Source organism: Ceratotherium simum, chromosome 13, assembly GCF_057802395.1.
Source record: "Ceratotherium simum simum isolate JZ-2026a chromosome 13, ASM5780239v1, whole genome shotgun sequence".
NCBI classification, from domain to species: domain Eukaryota; kingdom Metazoa; phylum Chordata; class Mammalia; order Perissodactyla; family Rhinocerotidae; genus Ceratotherium; species Ceratotherium simum.
The window spans coordinates 46,858,421-46,885,619 of record NC_141912.1 but is presented as its reverse complement, the minus strand read 5'-3'; the positions used below and the strand labels follow the sequence as shown (position 1 = coordinate 46,885,619).

The 27,199-nt window shown below is 41.3% G+C and overlaps 1 protein-coding gene across 2 annotated transcripts in view; it reads left to right on the top strand.

Annotated features, from left to right (window-relative positions):
* The window catches only part of PLA2G7 (phospholipase A2 group VII), a 37,933-nt gene extending 12,069 nt beyond the window's left edge, over positions 1–25,864 (top strand). Inside the window, exons 2-12 of one of the 2 annotated variants that reach the window (XM_004424049.3) lie at positions 7,961–8,103; positions 13,507–13,628; positions 14,105–14,249; positions 15,821–15,914; positions 17,795–17,863; positions 18,726–18,852; positions 19,844–19,957; positions 21,073–21,164; positions 22,342–22,512; positions 24,857–25,005; positions 25,464–25,864. In XM_004424049.3, the coding sequence (XP_004424106.1) occupies positions 7,995–8,103; positions 13,507–13,628; positions 14,105–14,249; positions 15,821–15,914; positions 17,795–17,863; positions 18,726–18,852; positions 19,844–19,957; positions 21,073–21,164; positions 22,342–22,512; positions 24,857–25,005; positions 25,464–25,594 (1,323 nt within the window). In that variant the 5' untranslated portion in view covers positions 7,961–7,994 and the 3' untranslated portion in view covers positions 25,595–25,864. The remainder of the gene's footprint in view (positions 1–7,960; positions 8,104–13,506; positions 13,629–14,104; positions 14,250–15,820; positions 15,915–17,794; positions 17,864–18,725; positions 18,853–19,843; positions 19,958–21,072; positions 21,165–22,341; positions 22,513–24,856; positions 25,006–25,463) is intronic. The other variant, XM_087438687.1, reaches the window with a different exon arrangement.
* The last annotated feature ends 1,335 nt before the right edge of the window (positions 25,865–27,199 follow it).

The window sequence follows — 27,199 nt, the reverse complement described above, 5'->3', positions numbered from 1 at the left end:
CATGTTCTCCACAAAAGAGCCCAGGTGCACCTCACTTAGAGTGTGGCGCTCACTGCTGTACAAACCTGATGGTCTGGGGACCCAGGAAACAAGATATTTTTATCCCAGCTTGGTCACTAATTTGCTGTGTGGTTCTAGGCAAGTTGCTTCCCCTCTCTGGGCCTCGGTTTCCTTGTATGTAAAACAAGGAATTAGATTAGTTAGTGTCCCATAGTCAGACCGGAACTAGAGTAGGTTATGTTCATCTTTATCTAGACTACAAAACTGGGCACTCTTTAAGCATGTTATTCTCTTTTGTTTGTCATCCTACACTGTCCCCCCCCCATACATACAAAACACACACACACATGCTGGGACTCCCTTAAAAGCCTAGCACAATACTTGGGTCATGGGTACTAATCTGAAATTGTAATAACCACAAACCACTCATTTTTTCAGGAAAAAACACCTACCCCAAACTTTCAAACTGAAACTAAGCATACCTTTCTCCTAAAATTATTGCTCCAAAGCAAAGCCTCAAATCCAATATTATCTAAATTGGACCCCAAACCTCTAAGGGTCCAGCTTCTTTCTGACAGGAAGCCATTTGTTTAGATTTAATTGCCCACGGAAAGAGCTAGGGTTTTGTTTTTCTTTTTTTTTCTACTCAAGTAATGCATGTTCATTGTTGACACATTAGAGAAGTACATGTTAAAAAAAAGAAAACTAGGGGCCAGCCCTGTGGCCTAGTGGTTAAGTTCGGTGTGCTTCGCTTCAGCAGTCCGGGTTCGGAGGTTTGGATCCCAGACATAGACCTGCACCACGCATCAGCCATGCTGTGGTGGTGACACACATACGAAATAGAGGAAGACTGGCACAGATGTTAAGCTCAGGGTGAATCTTCCTCAGCAAAAAGAAAAAAAGAAAGAAAGAAAACTAAAATCACTTATAATCCTACCACTTAAATATGACCACTGAGAACGTTCTGGCTTTATATTCACCTAGACTTTTTTTTTCTCTTTGTGTATAAATGTATATATTCAAATAAAAACAAGAGCATACTCTGATAGGTTTTTCTCTATACCTCAGAGGGCTGGGCTTGTTGATCAAGCCTCTGAAACCTGTCCGTCATGCGGGTCAGCCAATCTCTCCAAGCCTCGGTGTTTTTAAGTGTCAGATGGAGGTAAACGACCAGCTACCTCTACTCCTTGTGTGGGGACTAAGATTATGTAAAGTACCAGCTAGACACTGCTGCTCAATAAAAGATAGTTCTTTATGCTTCAGATCACCTTCTTTTTATTTCTTAACTAAATCAGTAATCAGGTTTTGGATTCAGAAGGTCTCAGTTGCTGTCTAAATACTTTGTTTATCTTTAAGAGTTTTTTCCTAATGGTAAACAAAACAAACTCCAAATCAACAAGTTGAGAAATTGGAAAACCAGTCCCGATTCTCTTCTCAGATGCCTGTGCTGTGTTAATGAGGAGCGTTGTTGATACTTGCAGAAGCATGCTTCATCAAGTCCTCTTCCTGGTCCAAGGAGTTCTCATTCAGGTTTTTAGAAAATGTAAAACTGATTAAAAAATGCATGTCAAAATCATCTTTCTTATTACTTCTTTAGCCTTTTGCCATGATATCAGTAGTTGAGTTTCAAATGGACTTCTTGTCGAGACCCGCTTGTTTCACTATTAAACCTCCTGAGAGCGGACTGGCTTATGTTTCACCAATATAGGGAAAAATTTGTTTCAGAAAAGAACAATTTTTCCATTTTTGTTTTCAATTATAGTATGAGAAACAATATATAATACTCTTTGCTCTGAGATTTTTTTCCCCCTTAAGTATTGTCTATTACAATACTGTTACCTCCCTCAAACGCAGAAGTCACATCACCATCTATACTCTGAGGAATTCAAGCTCCTAGTTTATAGACTCTCTTCATTGCAGTGCTGGATGATAGAGCGCCAGCTCACGCTCTCTTGTCTGAAGCTTGGCAGCGAGAGGTTGCTGGGGTAGGCAGAGTGGGTTACTGCCCATAGTATCTGATTTGGAAGGCGTGAAAAGGCCTCTTTTCTCCAAAGCATTTCTTCCCAATAGCATGCGATTCTTTCATTCAGAGTAAATTTTCAGGGGCTTTGATAACATGCCTCCAGGAGACCATGGTTAAAAGAAGGGATTTGGAAGTTAATCAGGAAAGGCTTATGAGCATGCTGGTACCTCCCAGCAGCCTGTTAGATTAGGGAGTGTGGAACTTTTGATAAGTTTTGAGAGGCGGGCCCTGCTGGGAGACCACAAGAGGTGCCCCAGACATTATGAGGGCACTAGCAGCCTGCAGAGGGGAAGAAGGGCAGTGCACACGAATTCCCCAAGAAATGTAGGATAAGTGTTAATGATAGTGCTCAGGGGAAGTTCCAGCCCTTAGTGAAACCCATAAGATCTATGCAGCAGAACCATCTATGGACAAAGGGGATGACGACCACGGAGTGACTTCAATCAGCAAAGAAAAAGTCTTCCTGTTCCTATCTCAAGGTCTTGATTGACACCTTAGCTTTTATTTAGTTAACAGTTATTGAGCAACTGCTTACTTATGGGCAATGCATGATGCTAGGAATGCAAAATGAGTATGCTAATATTTGCATTTGGCTACATGCAAAAACGCTGTTTTACGTATATTTATCATTTAACTTTGGGAAATATTATTATCATCCTCAGCCTCATTGTACGGGTGAGAAAATAAGGCACAGAAGGTCTCCACAGTGTGTGGGAGGTCACACTACTGGTGTCAGGGCTGGGAATCAGACCCAGGCAGTTGGGCACCAGGCACTAAAGCCCAGGCAGTTGACCCCTACCCACTTCCTGTATTGAGAAGTCACAACTTGGTGTGCAATCATCTGAGAATGTGTTTCTAGGCTGCCTAGTAACCCACACCAAAAAGAAGACAGGATCCTTCATCTTTATTCAAGAAGCGTTTGCTAGTGCTTGCTATATGCTGGCCCTTTGCTAAGTAGTAATAACAAAAAGACAAATGAGACCGGTCTCTGCCCTGGAGGAGCTCATAGGCTACTGGGTGAAGCAGTTCTGTAAAGAGAGCTTTGCAGTAGAGGGCGAAAAGTGCCCAAATGGAGGCAAGTACAGAAAGTTGCCGGAGCAAAGAGAAAGCCTCCTTCTGTGCTGCTAGTGGCCCCGTGGTCTGACTGTGCCCAGACAGGTGAGCCTCTGCTCGCTGAGGTGGGAAGTGCTTTTTCCTTTGGTGCCCTTGAGGAGTCCAGCCCAAGAGGACCGATCTCCTTTCCCAACGGCAGGGAAACTTTAGTGATGGTCATCCACTGCTTCGGACACAGCTGTCTTGCCATCAGCTAGGGGATAACCTTGGCATATCTTTCCCACCCACCAAGCACACCAGCCAGAGGCAACGGGGAAAGTAGAGAGAGGAGAGGGATCCTTCTATTTGGGTCTTTCTATCCCTCAGTGCACATGGGTAAAAGGAGGAACTCCACCATCTAGTCCTGCCCACGCCGAGGGCTCACTGTGTGACCTCAGGCAGGTGGCATTGCCTTTCTGTGTTTCATTGATCTTCATCCCCCCGAATGAAAAATGGTTGTGCTAAAATTTGCTTCTCTTCTTTTATGCCCACTAGACCTTTATTTCCACTACATCTCGTAAATAATCTGGAATAGCGTTCATGATGATTGTTTGACAGTCTCTCTCTCCGCTGGGGATTTTGAAGACAAAAATCACATCTATTTGAAAAATCTTTTTATTCCAAATGTAGTGACTGACACATAGGCACTCTTAAAACTGAGTCAATGAATACGTGAACGAATGAATGAATGAGTTAGCCAATCATTAAGTTGTTTAGAGGATTATTACTTTGAGGATGAGGTCAGATAGCACCTATGATAGGGTGGTGAAAAAACTCTACACAAATAGTACTCGTATGTTCCATTGCAGCAGTTTCCAAACACTATTCCAATCCCAAACCTGGGATTGGCTGTGTCCGAATCCCTAGGGAGCTAAAATGCAGAAGCCCAGGTCAGGCTTCTGAGGATTCGGAGTCAGTAGGTCTGGGGTGATGCTCAGTATGTTCGAAGTTTCCCCCAGAGCCTGGGTAGCTTGCAGGGGCTCAGGTTGGGAACTCTAGTGTGACATTTCATCCAGGGTCAATTCTGCCCTGCTCCACCATGAGGACCAAGGTGCTGGCCCTGGCACTGGTCTGGTGGGAAACATGGGGAGGGCAGAGCACCCCACTCCTGCGTGGAGGACTTGGGGAAGTCCTGCCAGCCATTGGCTGTCTCTGATTCTTCCTGAAGCTATTGACGAGGAAGATGTGATGAATACCAAGGAGTTGCGGGCAAGCTCACCTTCTTTGGATTGTTGCAGTGTTCCTGAAACTCCCTATTCATCTGCTTGTGTTTCACGTTCACCTCTTCAACCCCAGTGATCTTCCAAATGGGCTGAATGAGACTCCCCTTATTCAGTCATAGGCTGTCAGCACCTGAGGTGGAATTTTCTAAAGCCTCTGCTCATGTCTCTGTAAACACTTTCTATGGATGATGTTATTTGATGAAAAACCAAGTTATGGTAACAGAACAGAGGGGTAGTGGTGGAATCTGGTGAGCATCTAGCCGGGCTTCAGCTCAACTTCTTCTATTGCTTGTTTGGGAAACGCAGTAGCTGTTTCTCTGGATTCATACACAGCACTCTGCAGTTGCCAAGGGTCTTAGCGTGTTGTTCCAAATATAAATTAGGGCAAGAACAATGAGACAGAGTCTCAGCTCATTAGAGAACAATTTCTAATTCTTTGTTAAGTCATTTTCTCAATACAGGAAGCAGCTCCTGAACACCTTAGCATCATTAAAATAATTGTTCTGTTTGTTAACTTTAGAAGACTTTGGTTTTAGAGTGAATAGAAATTGACACTACACAAAGACGGTGTGTTGTGGTTAAAAGCAGGGAGTCAGACGTTCTAGGTGTAAGCCCTGCCTCCAGCACTTGCTAGCTGTGTGGTTAGGATGAGTCAATTAAACTCTCCTTGCCTTAATTTCTTCCTCAATAGAATGGGGATAACTAAACCTCTCTCACAAATGGTTTTGGTGATGATTGAATAAGGCACCATATGCCAGAAACTGTGCGAAATGCTTGGCACATAATAAACATTCAGATGTTAGCAATATCATTATCTATTTAGCGAACAGACTTTTTTGAGCAACTCCTAAGTGCCATTTAGAGAAATAATAGTGCTGTGTACTCATATGAAAAGATATCTACAACATATTATCAAATTAAAAATGTAAGTTGAAATGTAAATAAATAGTACAAGGTTTTATAAACAAATTTTAAGACTATATGTATCTATATATTATATGTATGTGTATTGTATATGTGAGTGTGTGTATTCAAGCATAGAAATGCATCTGGAAAAAATACATCTGTTAGCAAGTGATTATCAGTGAAGAGATAATTTTTTTTTTTTTTTTTTGTGAGGAGATCAGCCCTGTGCTAACATCTGCCAATCCTCCTCTTTTTTTGCCGAGGAAGACTGGCCCTGGGCTAACATCTGTGCCCATCTTCCTCCACTTTATATGGGACACCGCCACAGCATGGCTTGCCAAGCGGTACATCGGTGCGCACCCGGGATCTGAACCGGCGAACCCCAGGCCGCCGCAGCGGAGTGCACGCACTTAACCACTTGCATCACTGGGCCGGCCCCCATGTTTGAATTTTTGAAGTCACATATTAACTTTATAATAAAATAGAAAATGATGCTTAAATAAGATAAAATAAAATCAATCAAAATTATAAATAATCTGAAGAGTTACACTATGCATATTTTTTTGACCAAAAACAAAACATATAGAATAAGGAAATGCAGTCACTCTACAAGTAGCCCGAGAAGCTTAGACTCCAGTGACAATTTTCCCAGCTACCTCTCTGGATTTCTAGGCTGTATGGCAAGAGCTGACCTGGCTACAGCCCTGTCTCCTCTGAACTCTTTCTTTCTGAAATCCTGTTGCCCTGAGAATTTGTACCATATCACTTAAGAATTTTTAAATGTCCCTGTAATTTGCTTTCTTCCTGTATTATATGTGCTAGTGTTGTCTCTGAATCCCCATTGTAACCTGTTTTAGAGCAGAGATTGTGTCAAATTCCTGTATTTACCACATGTGGACATAGCCAAGGATATATAGTGTTTGCTTAATAAGTACCCATTGACTGAATGCCTGCAGATCTGCTATTAGTCAGGACAGGCCATGCTGTGCTGCACTAATGCAGGAACAACTTCACAACAATTGAGTTGTCTCTTCACTGATAATCACTTGCTTACAGATGTATTTTTTCCTGTTCATGAAAGGCCATATGAATTGGCAGGGGCTCTTCTCTATTCAGTGACGAGGGATCCAGGCTTCCTCTATCTTGAGACACCACATGTGGCTTCTAAGTTTGCTGTGTGAGAGAAAGGAAACGATGGAGAGGGCATGCCGACTCCTAAGTGTCCTAGACCACGCCATTCAAATTCCCGTTTATCAGAAATCAGTCCGTGTCCCCAGTCCGCCCACAAGGGAGGCCAGGAAATACAGGGGAGCACATAGATATTCAGGAGCACTAACTCTCTGAGCCACAGGTCTGTGTTTATATCTGCCTGCAGGATAACTAGGCCAACTAGTTAGTACCCTGTTAGTATCAGTTGGGACCAATACCCACATGGATCATTAAACTTGGCTCAGTTTGTTTTAGTAACCATATGTGTTAGAAACTACTAGGATTCAGAATTTATTCACTCAACAGGCATTTATTGAGTGCCTAGCGTGTACCAAGCATGATTCTTGGTCCTGGGAATGCAGCAGGGGAAAAAAAAACCAGCCAAATGCTAGAGGAGAGGGAGCCAGTCGCTTGTGTATCAGAGCCAAGACCCTTCCTGGAAGAAGGGGCACGTGTCAAGATCCCAGGACGGGGCAGGGGGTGCCTGGATGTTTGGTGCATGGCAAGGAAGCAAGTGTGGTTGCAGTGAGAGTGCGAGAAAGGAGGGGCTAGGAGTGGAGTCTGTTGAGTACAGACTGTGGAGAGCATTATAGGTTACTTTAAGGTCTGTGGCCTTCCCTCTGTGATCTATGACACCGTTTGGAGTTTTAAGGAGAGGAGTGACGTGTGATCATCTGGCTGCTATGTTGGGAATATACTACAGGGTCAAGGGTGAAGGCAGGGAGACCAGTTAGAGGTTATTGCCAAAATTCAAGTGAGAGATGGGGATGGCTTGGGCCATTTCCATCACCCAAAAAAGTTGAGGGGAGAAATTTTAAAGGGAAAAGGTGATGCATAAATACAAGATAGACTTTGCTAATGAGATGTTAGCATAGATCCTCATTGTAATAGAATTTCTTATAATCATGAGTCCGGTTACATTTGTCAATTCTACAGACTTTTATTCAACACCAACTGCATGCCAGGCCCTCTGTTAGGCACTGGGGACAATAAGTAAGACGTGACTCTGTCTTTTGGAAGCTTTCAGTGTGGGAGGATTAGAACAACAAAAATATAACATCATCAACACCAAAACAACCACAGCTGCAGCAATGTGGTCATTTTATGATTATGATGAAACATTAGCCAAAACCTATCGAGTGTGTACTGTGTTAGACATGCCTATGGATGTGGTTATGATTATGACATATGATTCTTAAAATTTTTATATTTTGATGCTACTCTTTATAACCAAACTAGACTGCTGTGAAGTTAAAGAACTAGTGACCTCAAACCTAATATAACAACCTAAAATCCGTGCCCTACAATCCAGCATTGCCCAAGATTTTGCCACCCTAGTGCCTATCAAAAACCCAGCCCAGAAAATGCATGTTCTATTTTTTCCAAATGTCGTCTTCCCTTATAATGTGTAAAATCATGTTACTAGTACCTTAATCTCACTGATTTGTCAGCTTATTAAGTCCTCCTTATTGCATGTTTTTTTTCCTTTTAATAATCTGCCTTGAAGAAGGTTAAGCTGAAACTGCTGCTCGGCTTCCGAGATGTTGCCGCCCAAATTGCATGCGCTTTTCTGCCTCTGCAGCTGCCTCGTGCTGGTGCATCCTTTTGACTGGCAAGACCTAAATCCTGTTGCCCAGATTAAATCATCAGGTAAGAGGTATATTTGTTCAAGGGCTTGAGCCACTGACCTGCTGCCAGACTCCAAGCGGCCCCAGAGAAGTTGCATGAATGAATTTCTAACCAGGTTCTATCAAGAAGATGCTCATGGAGACCCTCTGTTCTCCTGGGGTTGGGGAGAGGGCCTCACTTTCTCCTCATTCCAGCTGAACCTGAAGAAGCGCCTGTCTTCTTCAATATCATGACTGCAGGACAGAACCAGGATGAGGTCTTTTCAGACACACTGGAAGCTCAGCTTGCAGTCACTGTGGAGAACGTCCTCGACGCCGTCCCTCCTCTCCCTCACTGCCCTAACCCACTCCCAGTCAAACGCAGTAACACAACTCCCCTGGAGTTTCCGCAGAGGCACCCTCAAAACCTGCTTCCACGAAGGTGAAGAAGAGGCAGGTGTCTTGATCAGCAGGTGTAGTCCTGGTTAGTAGTGGGGGCGTGGTGTGAGAAGATGGCAATTTAGGGTCTTCGGATCCAGAGGGAAACAATCTTTCCTACCTGATGACAGGGAGAAGTAGGACCAAGTAGGTGCCAAAGAGCTCCAGATGAGAACGGACGTGCATGACTTGCTCTTTCTTGTGGTGGGAGGGAAGGAAAGGAGAGGATGACTTAGACGAGTCCAGGACGGGTGGCCAGAGTGGGACAGCCAACTCTAGGACCTTCATTGCAAAGAGATTGCTTCTGGAGCTTTGTGAATTCCTGCTGATCCCTTAGGGTTGCGATGCATGAACTTCTCTATCCAGTCTCCTCAGGTGAGCAGTGTGGGTGGCTTCTGAATGGTGTCATGCTGTCTGTACCCACAGACCTAGTGCTCACTCTGGATCTAGTTGTTCAGGCTTGATGGGTGACTCCTTCCTATAACATTTACAAAAGACCTTTCATCACCCAGCACCTTGGAGATAAATCTCACCCTACTTCGTAGTTGGGGAAGTGAATGCATCAGTAGGAGAGGGACTGTATCTTCTATCTACATTTGCATAGGAAATGGAGTAATATCTCACAGGTCCCCTCGTTCAACAACACTTATCAGGATGCTGAGGCATTGGTGATACTCTGATGACTAAAAGAAAGAGCTCGGAGGCAAGTTCAAGGAGCTTGGAGCCTAGTTGAAATTAAGTCCATTTTTCCCATTACTTTTTCCATGGATTGAAAACCACTAACATCTTACATGAGGAGCAAATGATCACCTAAGAGACATTTACATCATGCACTTTTTATTGGGATAGGGTGAGAATTTCAAAATATGTTTTATATCCCCTCATGTTTGAAAATCATTGAAAAACTGTCATTAGACTGGCAGAAAACTTGAAGGCTGGCACACTTGTAATTATTTTTGTAGTCCCAGCATTGAGCCCAATGCCCTGCTTGTTCTAAATGCTCACAGATAAATGCATACATGTTTTTTAAAATTATTATAGTTTATTAAATAAAAGATTAAAACAGTAGATGATTCTTTGTAGTCTTATTAAATGAGTATGTAGAAAATATGGTATGCAGGTAAAAGGCTAAGTATGGTCTAGAAATGTGCTATTTGCTAGTGGAGGACATAAAGCCATATAAAAGAATATAATGTTTTTAGCATGTATACAATCCCTCTCCAAACCCAGGAGTGAATATCAGGGATACTTGACAAATAAATGCCACCAAGAATGTATAATAAGATTAGTAGCATACCCACAGGTTCCAGTGCTCCTATTAAAGAAAGAAGGAAGTGACATTTATAAGTTCTGACTCACAAAACTGTATCATCTGGAGAGTGGCCATTCAACCTGACAAGTCTCCTCCCTGCCTCTTCTTCATGATGAGTCCTGGTAGACAGTTAGAGAATGGGAAATCCAGGACCATGACCAGATTAACTGTAGGCTGGGGAGCTTTATCTGCAGCTGTCCTGGCACTGGCTAGCCACAGGGCCCTGTGGGCCTATACCCAAACCTGGGTCAGCTCGAAGTTTCCTGAGACCTTCTCAGGTCAGGTGCCCAGGCAGACCTGTAGCCTCACCTTGACCTGTGACTCCTGAAGGCTGGGTGAGGACGCTTTTTGGTAGAGCAGGTTTTAGAGAACCAGGGTACTCCAAGTGATTGGAAAAGGTTCCCAGAGCCCTGCTGGAATTGAGATCTCACAAAGAAAACCTTGTGCCACTTGGAACCCTCCCACAGCTCTAGAACTGAACTCCCCATTCCAGAGGTAGTGATCCAGGGCAGCTGTGGGTTCTCTGGGGCTCCTCACCATCCTGTGAGCCAGAGTCCTCCCCCCTCACTCATATAGCCACGCCATGGCTGCCCGTGGGCACGGGCACGAGAGAACACAGGCTGTTCATCACAGAAGGAAAGGCAGGCCTACCCTACCGTCCTCTGGACTTGACGTTCCCCTATTACACCGTGAAGCATGGCTTAGAAGACTGTCTTAAATGGGAGAGGGAAGAGCCTTTTGTAATTCTGAATAGACCCTAAAATGTTAGGCTTACAGGTAAAGCTTTTTAAAAAATAATCTCTGAGGAAATGCCTTGGATTTTGAACCTGCCAGAAAGGAAAATGGTATGGTCTAGTTTAGATCAGCTGAAACTTCTCTAAGGGCTTGAATTGGGTAGCCAGAGTTAACTAACTCTAGGTAAGGGACAAATAATATCAGTTGTCTGCAACATAATATGTGTTGCATTCTGTACTAGATTTTGACTTATATTATCACTTCATCCTTAAAATTGTCCTGCAGGCTGGTCAAGTGCTTTTACTTCCACTTTACACATGAGGATAAGAGAGAGGAGTAAATCGCCTAGGCCAGAGCATCATAGCTTGTAAGAGGTACAGCTGGAATCCAAAATAGGCTCACCTGGCTCCATTACCCAGGGTCCATTCATCTCATCCCCTGCCTTCCTCGGAACCACCTCCTACCATTTGACCATGAATTGCTGACCCATGTGTCACGCTAGGTGGTCTGGTACCTTAGTCCAGTGCTCCTTTTTTTTTTTTTTGTGAGGAAGATCAGCCCTGAGCTAACATCCACGCTAATCCTCCTCTTTTTGCTGAGGAAGACCGGCTCTGAGCTAACATCTATTGCCAATCCTCCTCCTTTTTTCCCCCAAAGCCCCAGTAGATAGTTGCATGTCATAGTTGCACATCCTTCCAGTTGCTGTATGTGGGACGCGGCCTCAGCGTGGCTGGAGAAGCGGTGCGTCGGTGCGCACCCGGGATCCGAACCCAGGCCGCCAGTAGCAGAGCGCACGCACTTAACCGCTAAGCCACGGGGCTGGCCCAGTCCAGTGCTTCTTAACTTTAATAGGCACACCTTTTCTGATTCAGTAGAATTGGAGTGAGGTCTGAGATTCGGCATTTCCAGTCTCCCAGTTGAATCCAGTCTCCCAGTTGAATCCAGTGATGCTGGTCCGTGGACCAACTTTGAGTAGCAAGGCCTTATGTATTGAAGGGCTCATCACTGGCAGGTGTTTCACACATTAGTCACCAATGAGGAGGATGTAAATGGGCTTCTTTTCATGACTCGAAACCTTTCTGGGTGATGCTCTGTGATACTGATGAAGGTGCCACACTTAACATAGTTCTAGGTGTCTTGGTGCCAGAGGCAGAATGTGATGGAAAGCATGAAGGAGTCTGTCTAGCAGAGTAGTCAATTGTCTCAATCCAGTAGAAGGGTAGGAGGGGGCTAGCTAAATCTAGAAAAGTGAATGTCTAGATATACTGATACTTGGACTCACCATCTTGAAATTAAATATGGACTTGATTAGGGTTTAGAAAGGAAGAGAACAGGTGAATCTGCGTGTTCTTGCAGGAATTTCCTTGCATAATGAAAGGTTTTGGCACCAGAGAGAGAAAAAGGTTCAAGAGTGAGTGGGTAAAAGAATGTATACCATAAAGCATTTGATGGAAACAAGAGAGACCAGTGGCAGTGAAAAGCTTCGTTCAGCTCATTTTCAAAATATTTATTGAGCACTGACTATGTGCCAGACATTGTGTTAAGATCTGAGGATACAAAGATATGGATACAGCTCTTGAGAAATAGCCTAGTGTGGGAGACAGAGTGTGCAAACACATAATTTTAGTACAATATGATAGGAAAAGTAATAAAAATATATACAAGGAATTGAGTTAATACTGAGAATGAAATGATGGAGTCTGGGGGTCAGGGAAGGCTTTAGAGAAGATCTGACATCTGATCAAGATGTTAAAGATTGAATAGGAGTTTGCCACAGGGATTTCAAGTACAGGGAATAGCATTTACAAAAGTGCAGAGGCATTGAACAGCCCAGTGTGTAGCTCAGTAGTGCTGGAGCACGTGGAAGGGAGGTAACTGAAAGGGAAAAATCAGGAGAAGAGTAGGAGGCAGTGAACCTCCAGATCATGGAGGGTCTTTCTTGCAGTGTCCAGGCCCTTGGGGTTTAACTTGTGCATGTATGAACCTCTCTCTATGTTTGAACCCAGAAGGCTGAAATGGATAGACCACACTGGTGCCTCGAGTAGCAATGGAAGTAGCTTAGGAAGCCGTGTGTAGATTTAAATACCACCTACAAACTGCCTTCCAAAAAGATTCCAATACATTTCCTCTTCAAGAAAGACCACCTTGAGACCAGTAAGAAGCCGTTGAAGGATTTTAAGAAGAATTGCGTGGTGAGATTTGTGCTTTCAGTCACTCCAGAAGCTGTGTGAAGGATACATTTGAAGAGTTCAAGATCCAAGGTGGATAGGACAGTTAGGAGAGATGGCAACTGCCTGGTCAAGAGACAGTGAAAATTTAAATGAGACAGTTGAGCTAGAGGGCCAGGGATATACTGGAGAGAGAATTCTAAGCTAAAAACAAACGTTAGGAATTGAGACTTGGTTGCATGTAGGAGGCTGGTGAGAAAGAAGTACGAGAGTAGGATGATTCCCAGGTTTCTGGCTTGGGATACCCAAGATGGGGAATTCTGGAGTTGCAGGCTGTGTGGTTGGAGGATGAGGAGAGGGAGTTTGGAAATGGTCATTTAGTTTCATTTTGGACCATTGGCTTTGAAGAACATCAGGTGAGATACCCAATGGGAAGTTGTAAGCACAAGTTGGAAATGTGAGATAAAGTTCATGTTTAGGAAAAACAGGTTTGGCGAGTGGTCTTTAATGTGGTCTCCTTAGGAATGGAAGGTAAGGGCAAGGCTATAAGTATTAGGAGGTGATAGTCCTGAGCATCTTGGGAGAAGGGCTTTGTCTACCTCCATCTTTTTCCGCACACAGTACTTTGCATACAGCAGGCCCTCAATAATAATCTGTGTATTTTACTAGCTAGTAAAGAAATGGAGGAGGTCAGAAACTATGGGCAGTAACTTGATTCCCTTGGAATTCCTTTGCATAATACAGTCTGGGGTGTTATGGATGACAAGTGAGATAATATTTACCTGTTTTTCAGCATGGGTCAATAAAATACAAGCTTTGATGGCTGCTGCAAGCTTTGGCCAAACTCATATCCCCAGAGGAAATGGATCTTATTCTGTCGGTTGTACAGACTTGATGTTTGATTACACTAATAAGGTAATGCTAATAAGGTAATGCTTTGATTAATACCACTTATCCCTATATTCTAATATTGACTGTTGCCATGACCCACTAGGAGGTTTTGATACTTGACCTTGCCCTCCTCTGAGAAGGACTCAGATATTTTGTTTAGTTCTGTTTGGTTTCATAGGAAGCCTTTTGCTAGTTAAGTCATTCCCCAATTCATTGCTGCCATCTGATTAATTTATCTCTAAACTTTCTTCATTTTCTCCTTCCTTAGTGGTTGAAACCAGGCTGCCCATACTTTCTTTTCACTCACAAAGCATATTGTTATCCTATTTCACTTCTCTTTCGACTGTATTCGATCACCACAGCAGCTTAAAAAGTTCTCTGCACCTCTTTGTGAACAACAGAGGTAGTTGGCTCCCCACTAATTAAATATGCAAAATAGCTGTTGGAATGTGTTTGAGAAGCAACTTGACTAAAAGTACTTGAATTTCTTTCCTCTACAGGGCACCTTCTTGCGTTTGTATTATCCATCCCAAGATGATGATCACTCTGACACCCTTTGGATCCCAAACAAAGAATATTTTTGGGGTCTTAGTAAATTTCTTGGAACACACTGGCTTATGGGCAAAATTTTGAGCTTATTATATGGTAAGATTTCTGTTGATCCTGCTTTGTAGGCTTTAGAATATAAGAAAACCTTGAAAACAGCACGAGTTTCAGGCAGTTAAAGACCAAAGTAGATTTTCTCCAGTGTAAACTTCTCCTAAGATGACAAAGAAAGTATTTCCTAAAAACCCAGGTAACTTTCATAGAATCAAGGTTCTCATCTTGTCCATTCTGCGTATGATGGAACAGGTGGAGGGAGTGAAAGTGTCAGACTTGCAGACTGGCTTTAGCATCTCTCCATGGCTGGTCTCTAGTTTTCCTTCTTACATACTGTTGTGGGGGGTGGGCAATAATGCAGTGAGAGTAGCAGGTTGGCTGATGTGACCACTAGTCCATATGCTCTGTCCGAAAGTGCTTTCTCAAGTCAGGCAAAAACAGAAAGAAGTAGAAGCCACCATAACTCTCTAGATCCAAGACAAAGGAGAGCTAATTTCTTATCATAAATGAGGAGGCTTTACTCTCATTCTCATCACCCAACCCCAAGGGACCCGCCTCTTTCACTAAGACAATCTGATGTGCCTTCATCACTTAATTTGTCTACATTTCACTAATGTGGACCTTTCCTTCCTTATCTGTTTGACCAAACACTACTGTTGGGCTGGAGTTAACCAGGTCTTCAGATTTCCCCTTCAAAACTACCTACAACTTTGGCATTCATTTTAAACATCTCCTTGGAGTTTTCTTAAAAATCGCTTTATAATAGAAATGTTGAAAATTCTACAATTACACATCTTTGTGGTGCTGAATAGCTTATAAATCACTTCTATAGCAATCATCACAACAATCTTCATGACCACATCTCCATTTTGTAAATGAGAAAATGAAACAAATAATTGATAATAACGATGACAATAACAATTGAGAAGTGAAGGAAAAGAAGATAATATCTTCCATTTTTTGAGCCCCTTATGGTGTGACTAGATAAGTGCTTTACATATATTACCTACTTGAATATAATTCTCACAAAAATCCTGGGAGATAGATATCATTTTCTGCATTTTACAGAAGAGAAATCTGACACTCAGTTCTTTTGCCCAAGTCAATAGCTAGTAATTAACGGAGCTGTATCCAAAGCCATGCCTAAGTATGAAGTCAATGATCTCGCCACCTTTCTCTTGATCATGACCAAGTTAGAATAAGAGGAGTCTCCGATTCGAAGATTCTGGCTCTCAGTGTAACATTCCTGAGGTACTGGGTACTGGGTAGTTTGGTTTGAAAACATTCCCTTTGAACTTTTTCCAAAGCCTAGGGTTGGTAATAAGGAGCTGCCTTCCTGAATATACCTGTAAGTGGGAAAATGTCTCACCTTAAGCTCAGGGCTAGCAGTGAGAACTGATAATTAATGATCCTATGGTCTTAGGAAAAACACATGGTTCAGGTCCTTGCTTGGTGGGTATCTAGTAGCAGACTTTTTAATGAATTTACTAGTAATACATAAAAACATAAATATAAGTTCCATGGGTCAGGATTTTATACTAAGGAGATGTAAGTTAAATTAACCAGCAGCATTCAAGTCAAGAAAACACTAATTGTCGTCCCCCATTGCTGTCTAGGTTCAATGACAACTCCTGCAAGCTGGAATTCCCCTCTGAGGACTGGTGAAACATACCCACTAATCATTTTTTCTCATGGTCTTGGAGCATTCAGGTAATGTTTGAGAGATTGAAAAATTTTAACCCCTCGGGATCGATGACTGAATGCGTTGTTTTCCCAAAAAAGGAATAGCTGATTTTGGAGTGTCATGCTGGCCCCTGTCCTCAAGGAATGGGGATTCCTCAAGAGCTGGCTGTGGTCTGTTGATTAGTCCTAGCCCTGTCTTGTCAAGTAGTTTGTTCCCTCCTTCCCGCTCACGGGGACTGGCCTCACAACAGAAGAGAGAAGGTGTTGCATTTTAGGTTGTTATCCTGTATTAATATACACTCTCAAAACCATCTTCTGTGTTAGTTCAGGTCCTCTGAGAAATAGACACCAACATTGGGTTAGCTGTGAAAGACATTTCTTGAGAGCAATGCCTGTGATGGATAGAGCAGAAGGAGCAGGAAAAGATGGGGAGAGCCTTTAGACCATGCTACAGGGTGGACGCTTGGGAAGGAGGTGGGAAACAGAGAAGGAGTGGATATGAAGAGTCTCAGACTACAGCACAGTTCTAAGATAGATTGGGCCAGGCCAATTGAGGGAGTGCTTGACCCAAAGTTGCTTGTCAGAGGGGTCCTGCATCTCACAGGAATGGGCCTACGTTAGTACCCACTCTGTGCCCAGTCACTGGGAGCAGCCCACAGGAAGCTTAGCTGGTGGTGGTGGATCCTGAGGGGCAGGAGCTGGGTAGGGTCTTTAGTCATCTGTGTTCTCTGTGGCATGATATCTGAGTGACACATTTTAATGACCACCACACCCTCTCTACTTTCTTCTTCCATCTTCTCAACTGCCTTCCCTTCTTTTACCTCAGAGGATTATAACACTTTCAGAAAATAAAAGATGGCTTTTAGCTGGCAAGAAGTTGGGTAGCATCTGCAATAAGAAATTATCTTCAGTACTTGAATTGTAGTCTAGCTGGTTGTTTGATTTCTGCTAGACCAGTGGTTGGCAAATTAGAATCCAAGAACCAAATCTAGCCTGTTGCCAATTTTTGTAAATAAAGTTTTATTGGAACACAGCCACACTCGTTCATTTTTCACAGTGTCTATGGCTACTTTTGTACTACAACAGCAGAGTTGAGTAGTTGTTGGGACAAATACTGTATGGCTCACAAAGCTGGAAATACTTACCTTCTGGCATTTCACAGAGAAGGTTTGCTGGTCGTGTACTAGACCATTTCCCTCTGCTGAGTAGGTCCTGTATCTTCAGCAGTAGAAGACATAGTTCCTATTGACCTTCTTTATATTCTCTATGGATATTTCCTATTGAACACATGATATGAGAAGAAGATTGTGCATAATGAAGACATGGAAGGGAGGTATAAATGCAGTTGCTTAGCACATGATTCTTTAACTGCCTCACCCTGTCCAATCATTTATATAACAGTTAACATGTATTCAGTATTTACCCTGTTTTGGACATGGTGATAAGCACTGAAAATGTATTAACCTACTTAATCCTTACAATAATCCCACCAAGTACCATACATTTATGGCATCACCCTTCTACAGATAAAGAACCAAGGCAGAGAACAGATAAGTGACTTATCCAAGGTAGACAGCTAATAAGTGGTAGAACCAGGATTCAAACCAGGTAATTGGACCAGATAGTTTCTTGTTGTGGAGGGCTGTCCTGTGATTGTAGGAGGTTAAGCAGCATCCCTCTGCCCACTAGATGCCAGTAGCACCCTCCCTCAGTCGTGATAATGAAAATACCTCCCTTGTCAAATATCCTCTGAGGGCATAATTGCCCCATTTGAGAACATGGCTCTCTGGTTTACCCCAGGGCACTGCTACAGGGGTGTAATGGCCTCCATGTTCCCAGGTTTGTTAGTGGACCCCTCCTCGTAAGCATGACTGGTAGCTCAATGTTTCTCACTTTTTGTTTTGAAGGACAATTTATTCTGCTATTGGCATTGACCTGGCATCTCATGGGTTCATAGTTGCTGGTGTAGAACACAGGTACGTCATCTGGTATGTAGCTGGGCTCTGACTTTCATGAAGGTTTATAAAAAATGATGATGGAATTGTCAACTGTGATTAGAGGGAAAAAAAGGTGAGAAAAAAAGGAGACTGAGTTAGATTCTCAAGAATTAAAAAACAACTAACATTTCTAGAGTGTTTATTGTGTGCCATGTTCATAGACCATCTCCTTTAATCCTCATAACAACCCTATGAGACGGTTACTATTATTGCTGTTTTAAGGTGGAGGAAAATGAAGCTGAGAAAGGGTGAGTACTTTGCCCAAAGCCACACAGCTGGTCAGTGGCAGTGCTGGAATTTGATTCCAGGAGTGAGTTTTCAACACGGCCTTCCAGAGTTCTGACGACGGTATGAGTTGAGTTTACCCACAACAATGTCTTTTTCTTAGAACTCCCTTGGGGGCCTCTTTGATTTTAAAGAAAAATATAGAGTGGAAGAAGAAAGGGAAGTCAGAAAGATCAGTCAGACAAAGAAAGACAAATATCGTATGATTTCACTCATATGTGGAAGATAAACACATAGATACAGAGAACAGATTAGTGGTTACCAGAGGGGAAGGGGATCGGGGGAAGAGCAAAAGGGGTGAAGGGGCACATATGTATGGTGATGGATAAAACCTGGACCATTGGTGGTGAACACGATGCAGTCTATACAGAAACTGAAATATAGTGATGTACACCTGAAATTTACACAATGTTGTAAGCCAATACAACCCCAATAAAATAATTTAAAAAAAAGGAAAGATCAGAGTGAAGTTGAGTCAAGGATGGGGATGAGGATCATGGGTGAGATGGGGAAGGGAAAGAGCAAGTATAAGCACTTGATTCTGTTTGTTTTGTAGAGACGGATCTGCCTCCGCGACTTACTATTTCAAAGACCAGTCTGCTGCAGAAATAGGAAACAAGTCTTGGCTCTATCTCAGAACCCTAAAACGAGGGGAGGAGGAGGTGCCCCTAAGAAATGAACAGGTACTTTGCAATAAGAGGAGAGGTGGCGTGGTGACTGAAAAGCGTATGCAGCCTGGTGACATTTGCTCATTTAATTTCACATACGGCATGCTGTGCCCCTTGCTCCCCTACCTGTCATTCCCCAAAGATTTGTCCGAAGATTCTCTGAGTAATAAAATTCTCTTAATGAAATGTCTGGATCATAATAAAAACAAAGACAAACACATAAATTCTTGGAGATGACAGTGAATATACAGAATTTTTTTGCATTAGAACTTCTAATTTTAGAATCTCAAAATAAATTCATAGATTCCCCCACCCACCCACCAGAGCAATATAAAAAAGACTACTTTTCAGAGAGGTGCTGTAGAATAGCGCTAAGAGTCCAGGCCTTAGAGTGCAGCTTGCTACGCTTGAATCTTGGTGCCATCACTTTGCAGTGGGGCGATTTTGGACAAGTTGCTTGTTCTCTTTATTTTGCTTCCATGTTTTATTTGTTACAAAATAATGAATAACAACAGTATCTTTCTCACAGGGCTGTTGGGAAGATTAAGTGAAATAAAGCACAGTAGCTTCAGCCTTTGTGCCAAGCTTTATCATGGGTGCTTTATTTTTATATTTAATATAAATACATTAATGTAAATATTTTTTATTTTTATTTTTATTTTTTATTTTATAGCCAGTGCTTTATTTTTTATTGCATTTAATCCCACCCACATTTCACTGAGGTAGGCATTATTATACAATAAATGGAAGCTCAGAGAAGTTAAGTAGATCATCTCAGGTCACAGAATGGGTAAGCAACAGAGCCAGGGTTTGGACTAAGCTATAACTACCTGCAAAGCTGGTGCCTGTGTCACTGAGTTAGGTTGTTTTCTAATCACTAATCACTTAGATATTTCCAGTTTATAAGCGACCAACCATTTTCCCCACATGCAGCCTCTATACAAACTTTAAAATGAGTGTTACAACTTTTTACTTTGTCATTTCCTTCTTCCAATAATCATATTAGGTAAAGCAAAGAGCAAAGGAATGTTCTCAAGCTCTCGATTTGATTCTTGACATTGATCGTGGAAAGCCAGTGAAGAATGTATTAGATTTAGAGTTTGATGTGGAACAACTGAAGGTGAGCTATAAAAGCCATTTTCCTATAGTTCTTTATTGTTCTTTGTTGTCTGGTTTCCTGCTGTGATATAAGGTATAGCATGATACAGGGCTGCAAAAATCAGTGCAGGTAAAGTATTACCGTGAGGAACGCATTAGGTTGAACGGTATATGAAACTACCAGCAGTCAGTTTTGATCTGTGAAAATGGCAACTTCATATGGTTCATCCTAAGACCTTCAGTGGAAGTATTGTAATGTCTCGTATCGCTCCTGCCTGTTTTTGAGCTTGATCCTGAAAAGTTGGTCAAAAGTTTTGGACAAAATGTTGAGAGGGAGTGGAAGAATATCAGACCAAGTAGACAGCGTGAATACTCAAAAGTGTGAGTGGAGGGTGCAGTCAGGGGATAGAGGAAACTAGAAGTACTTCAGTTTGAGCATAAGATGATGGTCTGTTCTCCAGACACAGTGAAGGGTTTGTTGTCCTTCAACCAGCCATTCTCTCTCCTGTCTCCATGCCTTTGTATATGTCATCTCCTTGGCCTAACATGCCCTTCCCACTGACTAAGTCCTGCTGAATCTTCAACTCAAGTCAGGCATCACCTCCTCCAAGAAACTTGCGTGGACCCCAGTGCTCACCCCTGGACCAGTTTGGCTATCTATCAAATAGTGGTGCTCCTTGGCACCACTGTATTGCATTTGCATCATGTATGGGAATCTCTTTCTTTCCTGATAGACTGTGAGCTCATTGAAAATGAACTACAATGCCTGGTGCAGAGCAGGTGCTCAATCAATACTCATAGAATGAACACACTAATAAACGTGGAGTGGGAACAGGCAGAAGTCAACAATGATGTTGATGTTTCAAGTGTGGGTGACTAGGAAGACCACTAAGTTCACTTCTGAACTTTTACAAATGCTCAACATATGTGTGTGTGTGTGTGTGTGTGTATTTATATGTGTGTATATGTATGTGTATATGTATATATGTATGTGTACATATTTCTTTGATAAGGAGTTAAGGTACTTAACCATGCTCATGAAATGAATAATAATTGTATGATTCACAAAATCATTTAGTCTATTCTTCTAACAACCTGTGAGACAGTTATAAATTTATATCATCCTTTTTCACATAGGACTCTATCGATACGAATAAAATAGCAGTAATTGGACATTCTTTTGGTGGAGCAGCAGTTCTTCAGGCTCTTAGTGAAGACCAGAGATTCAGGTAAGAAAATAAGGCAACGAGAGAGAATAGTAAGTTATTGGAAGAGGGGGAGTGATAACCCTTGTGAGAGAGAATTTTTTTCATCAAATTCTTAGTGAGGGAAGGGATCCTTCAGGATTTACAAGTCTATTCTTTTGTCTTCATAAAGTACCCTATACAAATTTTCCTTGGCAGAAGCCATCTACTTCTCTTTCTATTAAAAACTCTCCCCACTCCTGTATATTTTCCATCCTTCTTGTTTATCTGCTCAAGGACTTAACATTTTCACTCGGAAATTTATCTTTATATGCACATTTTATCTGTGACATAATGATTATGATAATAATATTTCCATGTTATAGTATTTCTAAACTTCCTCAATAGGGATGACATTTTTAATTATTTTTTTTTTCCATCTTTAAGATGGAGTGAGGTCTAAAATTACACAGGGTGGGAGTCAGACCAGACCTCAGTCTTCTAACTTGCAGAAGTATTTTCTTTCTTGAACTACTTCATCCAAGGCTGATGCGATCACGCAGAGCCAACCATACAGAAAGTGGGCAGGATCATTTGTGAAACTTCACATTGCAGTTCTTAAAATCTGTTTCAGTATGAAAGAAGTCTCTTATTTCATCCATTTATCACATAAAATAGAGTGTCCAAAAGGTCAAGAAATGTAGCACAAACTTACTTTAAAAAAGATAGTTACATTGTCAAATGATATGCTCCATATATTTTTCTTCAACCCCCAGATACCTCTAAATACAAAGCAATAGGTCCAATGGTTAGTCTGAAAAAGGTATAGTAAATACACTACACTGTGTCTCGAAGGTCTGAAACACAGGGGAAATAGTGCATTTATTGTACTTTTTCAGATGTCCCACGATTTTGAAGAAATTATTACATATTTTAATTTATTTTGAAAATAATATAACAAAAAATGAATAATAAAATTTTTAGAGGTCACATATTTCTAAATGCCTCCTAAAGAAAATGATTATAATTCCAAGTCTACTACCTTATAAAGCTAATCATATCTTCTTCCCACATTGAAGTATAATACTTCTTAAGCCCAGTGAGGTAACCCATAATAAACCGGTGTGATGTGTGTCTATTAATCCTAGCATTATTAAAAATTCCTGTATGTCGGCCAGTGTGTAACCAGCCTTCTTTTCTCACTGTCAACACATATCTGCAGGTGCGGCATTGCCCTGGATGCATGGATGCTTCCGTTGGGTGATGAAGTATATTCCAGAATTCCTCAGCCCCTCTTTTTTATCAACTCAGAACGGTTCCAGTATCCTGCTAATATCATAAAAATGAAAAAATGCTACTTCCCTGATAAAGAAAGAAAAATGATTACAATCAGGTAAGTATTAGTAAGTGACTTATTTCATCATCTGAAACAGAAACTTGAGACTTGGATAAACATCAACAGATAACATTTGGTAGCCATTTTAGAATTGTTACATTCATTGTTTAGACTTTCAATAAGGGAGAATATTAGATAATCTTGGTTTCTAAGTGCATTTAGACTTACTCTTTTTAAAATGCACATGCTGTACTCTGGTTTCTCTTCAGATCATATAAATCTTTCGCCTTTTACTAAAATGACAATGTTTTCAGTAGTGTTAATATGTGTAGCACATATACTGATAACTAAAATTTGCGTTAGGTACCTGCTGCTTTTATCTAACACGAGATCAGGACTACACATTTCTGAGGGTGGGGTAGGGGGAAGCATTCCATCATTAGGCTAGGTTAGGAACCCTTTAGGGAAAAAAATCATATCATCTGTTGAGACCCGCAATGTGTTTACCTGTTTGGAAAGAATATGAATTTATAAATTCCAAAAAGCTATAATGGGGTCCCCTTGAGCAATATGCCTATATCACTGACATGAAAATACTCCCAGTAGGGTTTTGAACTCACAATGGGATGTTACGAAGCAAAGACAGAGCTCATCCCTCTCCTATCTGAAACCTGGTTTATTTAGGAGAAAAGAAAAGGCGACAGGAAGGAGACACATACAGTATAGGCGGTATACACTATGGGGTCAGAGAATGGAGGGGTCTTTTCCAGCTGAGGTAGTCAGAAGAGGCTGCTTGGAAGAGATGGGAGTAGTACTGGGTCTTGAAGGATCAAGAGAGTTTAGACATTTGGTGAGGAAGGGTCTAGGTATTTTAGGTAAGGACTTCATTTTAGCTTATTTGTATGTACAAGTCTATTTAATTCTAAAACAGAAATAATACAGAACACCTATCCTTTCCTCAGCCCTACTTCGTTACTAGGCCCTCCCTCTTTTTTCTTCCCTTCTCTGCTAGAAACCTTGAAAGAATAGCTTATATTTAGTATTTCATGTCCTTACTTCCATTTACCCTTTCACTGCTGGGTCCAGTTTCCTGAACCCCCACCAGTGTGCTGAAGCTGGCCCTGCCGAGGACATAGAGGGCCCAGCAGCCTATCTGCAGTCTCAGCCTTTCTCTCTGCATCCATTCCATGTTGTTGACTACCCGTCTTTCTCCTCTCCTGGCTACCACAACCCTGCTCTTTCCTGCTTCTCTTGTCGCTTAGACTGCTCCCTGCCTGTCTCTCGCACCCTCGCCGTCTCCTCAGGCCATTTCTGACCATTGGCAGCATCCAGACTTCTGCTCTCAGTGCTTTCATGACCCTGTCTCTGTTTACTGTTTATGGTTTACTGTTTACTGTTACTTGATGCTTCTGACACTCAAGTTTTGATTGGTATGTGGGGAAGAGTGAGCAGGAGTGAGGTGACTCCATTTTGAGTATAGATAATTAAAAGAATGGTGGTTTGCATATAAGCAGCAGCAAAGTAAAGAGGAAGGGTTGCACCAGGTGGGCTCAAAAGATGTGTTTTAACCTTGGAATTTCTTAGCTTGAGACTGGGAAATCTGAGTAGAGATATCTGGCCAAAAATTGAATTTGTATATTATAGATGGAAACCTTTGGAGAAGAAGAGACCGCAAAGTGAGAAAAGAATTGGTCTGAGAATAGAACCTTGAGAAATGCCTACATTTAGGTGAAGAGCTAGTGAAAACAGAGTAGCTAGGGAAAGGAGGGAATGTGCAACGTCAAAGAAACCAAGAGGAAAAAATGCAAGAAAATCAAGTGTCAGATGTCCCAGAGGAAGTGAAAAATGAGCCCTAAAAAAAAAGCCCTTCTAATTGATGTTAGGCTGTTGGTGAATTTAAAGAGCAGCATAAGTAATATTTCTAAGGTGTTTACAGTTTAAATAATACAAGGAAAAGTTGTTGTTTTTAATGTATTCAATCCAAGGCTTAAATGCAAAGTATTTTGACTAGAATCAAATAAATACCAAGTGGTGTGGTAAGGGAGCCGACTTCTGGCTCTGAGTTCAGGGCCTCTTCAACATATAACACATTGCATGCACTCAAACTGGAGGTATTCTAGTCCACCAAAAGGATGGAATCATTTCTTCTAAAACCAAGATGCCAAGTAAGACAGAAGTCTTTGAATTGTTTTTCTAGAAGGGAAGATGAATATATACTCTAGGATCCCTAAATGAACACAGCCTGTGACCCTCAAATATGTCTAAGGAGGTCAAATCTATAAGTTTTGGTTCCTTGATTTTTGATAAATAGGCCAACCAGGCCAGTATCTTTCCTGCACCCTAACTGCAAAAATAATTTTGTCAAACAATATGATTTGTAAATATCTCATTTCTCTTTCAGGGGTTCAGTCCATCAGAATTTTGCTGACTTCACTTTTGTAACTGGCAAAATAGTTGGATACCTGTTCACATTAAAAGGAGATATAGATTCAAATGTAGCTATTGATCTTAGCAACAAAGCTTCATTAGCATTCTTGCAAAAGCATTTAGGTAAGAAACTAATATTCTTTCTTGACATACACCAGGTGATTCTCAGGACAAAACTGTAAAATGGGACAGCATTAGTCCCATTTTAACTGTCTCTAGTTGGTTTACAATTTAACATAGCAGTAAATCAGTTTGAAAACAAAACCTTGAGAAGTTTGATTTTGCTGCTTTGTGTACTGTATATCATAGACAGTGAGCCCACCTGTTGAAGCTAATAGTCTTTCTGTGAAGACTGGTGGACTTGCTTGCTGAGGATACTGACAGCCCAGCGCCTCAATCCCGTCTCTCCTGCAGGTACAGCAGCTGCTGAAGCAGCCACTTGGCAGCTCATGTAGAACGCCGTGCCTCTGTCACCATGATGCAGTTTGTGTAATTTGTGATGCTATGATGCCACCTAGAGGCACTGAACTGTGTAATGCTCTCTAAAGTTTAATGTGTTCATTAACATTTATATTTTACAGGACTTCAGAAAGATTTTGATCAGTGGGATCCTCTGATTGAAGGGGAAGATGATAATCTTATTCCAGGGACCAACATCGACACAACCAACCGACATATCGCTCTACAGAACTCTACAGGAAAAGAGAAATAGAATTTAGATGAAAAGAGCTTTTTTAAAAAGTCTCATTTAAAAACTGTCTGAGAGACTGTGTGTGTGTATGATTTTAATGTATTTTCTTAGATAACTCATATTTTAAAATGTAGGCTATACCAAAATAGTGATTGAAGCTTGGACTATGATTTTTTTTCCTTTAAATGTAAAGAAAGACTGCTGTATATAAAAATCATACCAGGCTAAATTTTAATTTTACTAAAATGATCCTTTTTTAGTGTCAAAATTAAAAACTGCTTTTACATTACATTACTTTAATGGACAAGTATATTGAAATAGGCACAATGCCAATGAAAACATGTTACAGTGACATAACACTCCCTAAAAATACAATAAAAACAGATTTTCTTGTGTCTTTTTTCTATTAGGAGCAGTAGAATTGAGTGTTAGCAACATGCTATTCTAGGTAGAGATTGGCAGCACTTCCCTTTGACTTGTGGTCATGGTAAGAAAAATTAGATCAAGCAGATAATAAAGCCATTCCTTTCCCACAGGATTAGTGATACTATACAATTTCGATATGATGACTACAGGGGAAGTGGACGAGGGTAACAATATTGGAGGCAAGGCAAAGGCAGCAGATTAAAGCGGATTAAAGAAAATTGGTAATTTGTTTGCATTGACTTTAATGGTTGATCTCTGATGCATTCTGCTTACTGAAGAAAAGCCAGGGATTCTAGCTATCACACAGTAAATTAGTTATTCACCCAAAGGCTGTGAAGGATAAGAAAGGAAACATTCAGAAATAATTTTAACTGCTTCATTTTCCATTCATTTTATTTAATGAACGTTAATTCTATACGTAGTAGTGAAGTAGAATAGCACGAAAAATGTAGGTAAAAAGATAGCTTAAAAATGTATGCACTTATACATCTGGGTGTCATAGAAAATGTTTTTTGTTTCCTAAGGGGTATAAAAATTTATGCCACTCATTAGTGTGGGAGATCAAAATTGGCCACCCCAAAATGTGTCTCTTTGCCTTGATAGAATGAAAGACTGAAAGAAACTTTGACCTTCCCCCTAAAAGAATTTAAGATAAAAGCCCTTTCAACGGGACAGGCCATCACCATAGATAACTCTGGGTATAGGTAGACTGTCAGGGTCCTTGCTAAGCCCATTCTTATCATAGTTCTGTGCACCAAACATTTGATTTTCATTTCCATGTGAATTGCCTTCTTCCCCTTTGATGTCCCAAACCACAACCCCCAACACCCTCCTTTGTCTTTAGCTGAAGATGCTATTTAAGACGACAACCTTGGCCATTCTGGCTGAGTTACTCAGCCTTCCTGGGTTTCTCCCATGTATGCATGTTATAAAGCTTTGTTTGATTTTCTCCTGCTATTCTGTCGCATGTCAATTTAATTTTTAGGCCAGCCAGAAGGACCTAGAATGGGTAGAGGAATTCTCTTCTTCTCCTACATTAGTTAAGTATACTTTGGTTTAAGTATGGTCTTGTTCCTATGAATTCTCCATAATTAAGTTTAATTAAGCCTGTGTGAACAGGGATAATCAGTACTTAGTAAGCAAGCATGGTTAACTATAACTATTCCTACTTATCCCTTTTGCTCAGTTAATAAGCAACTG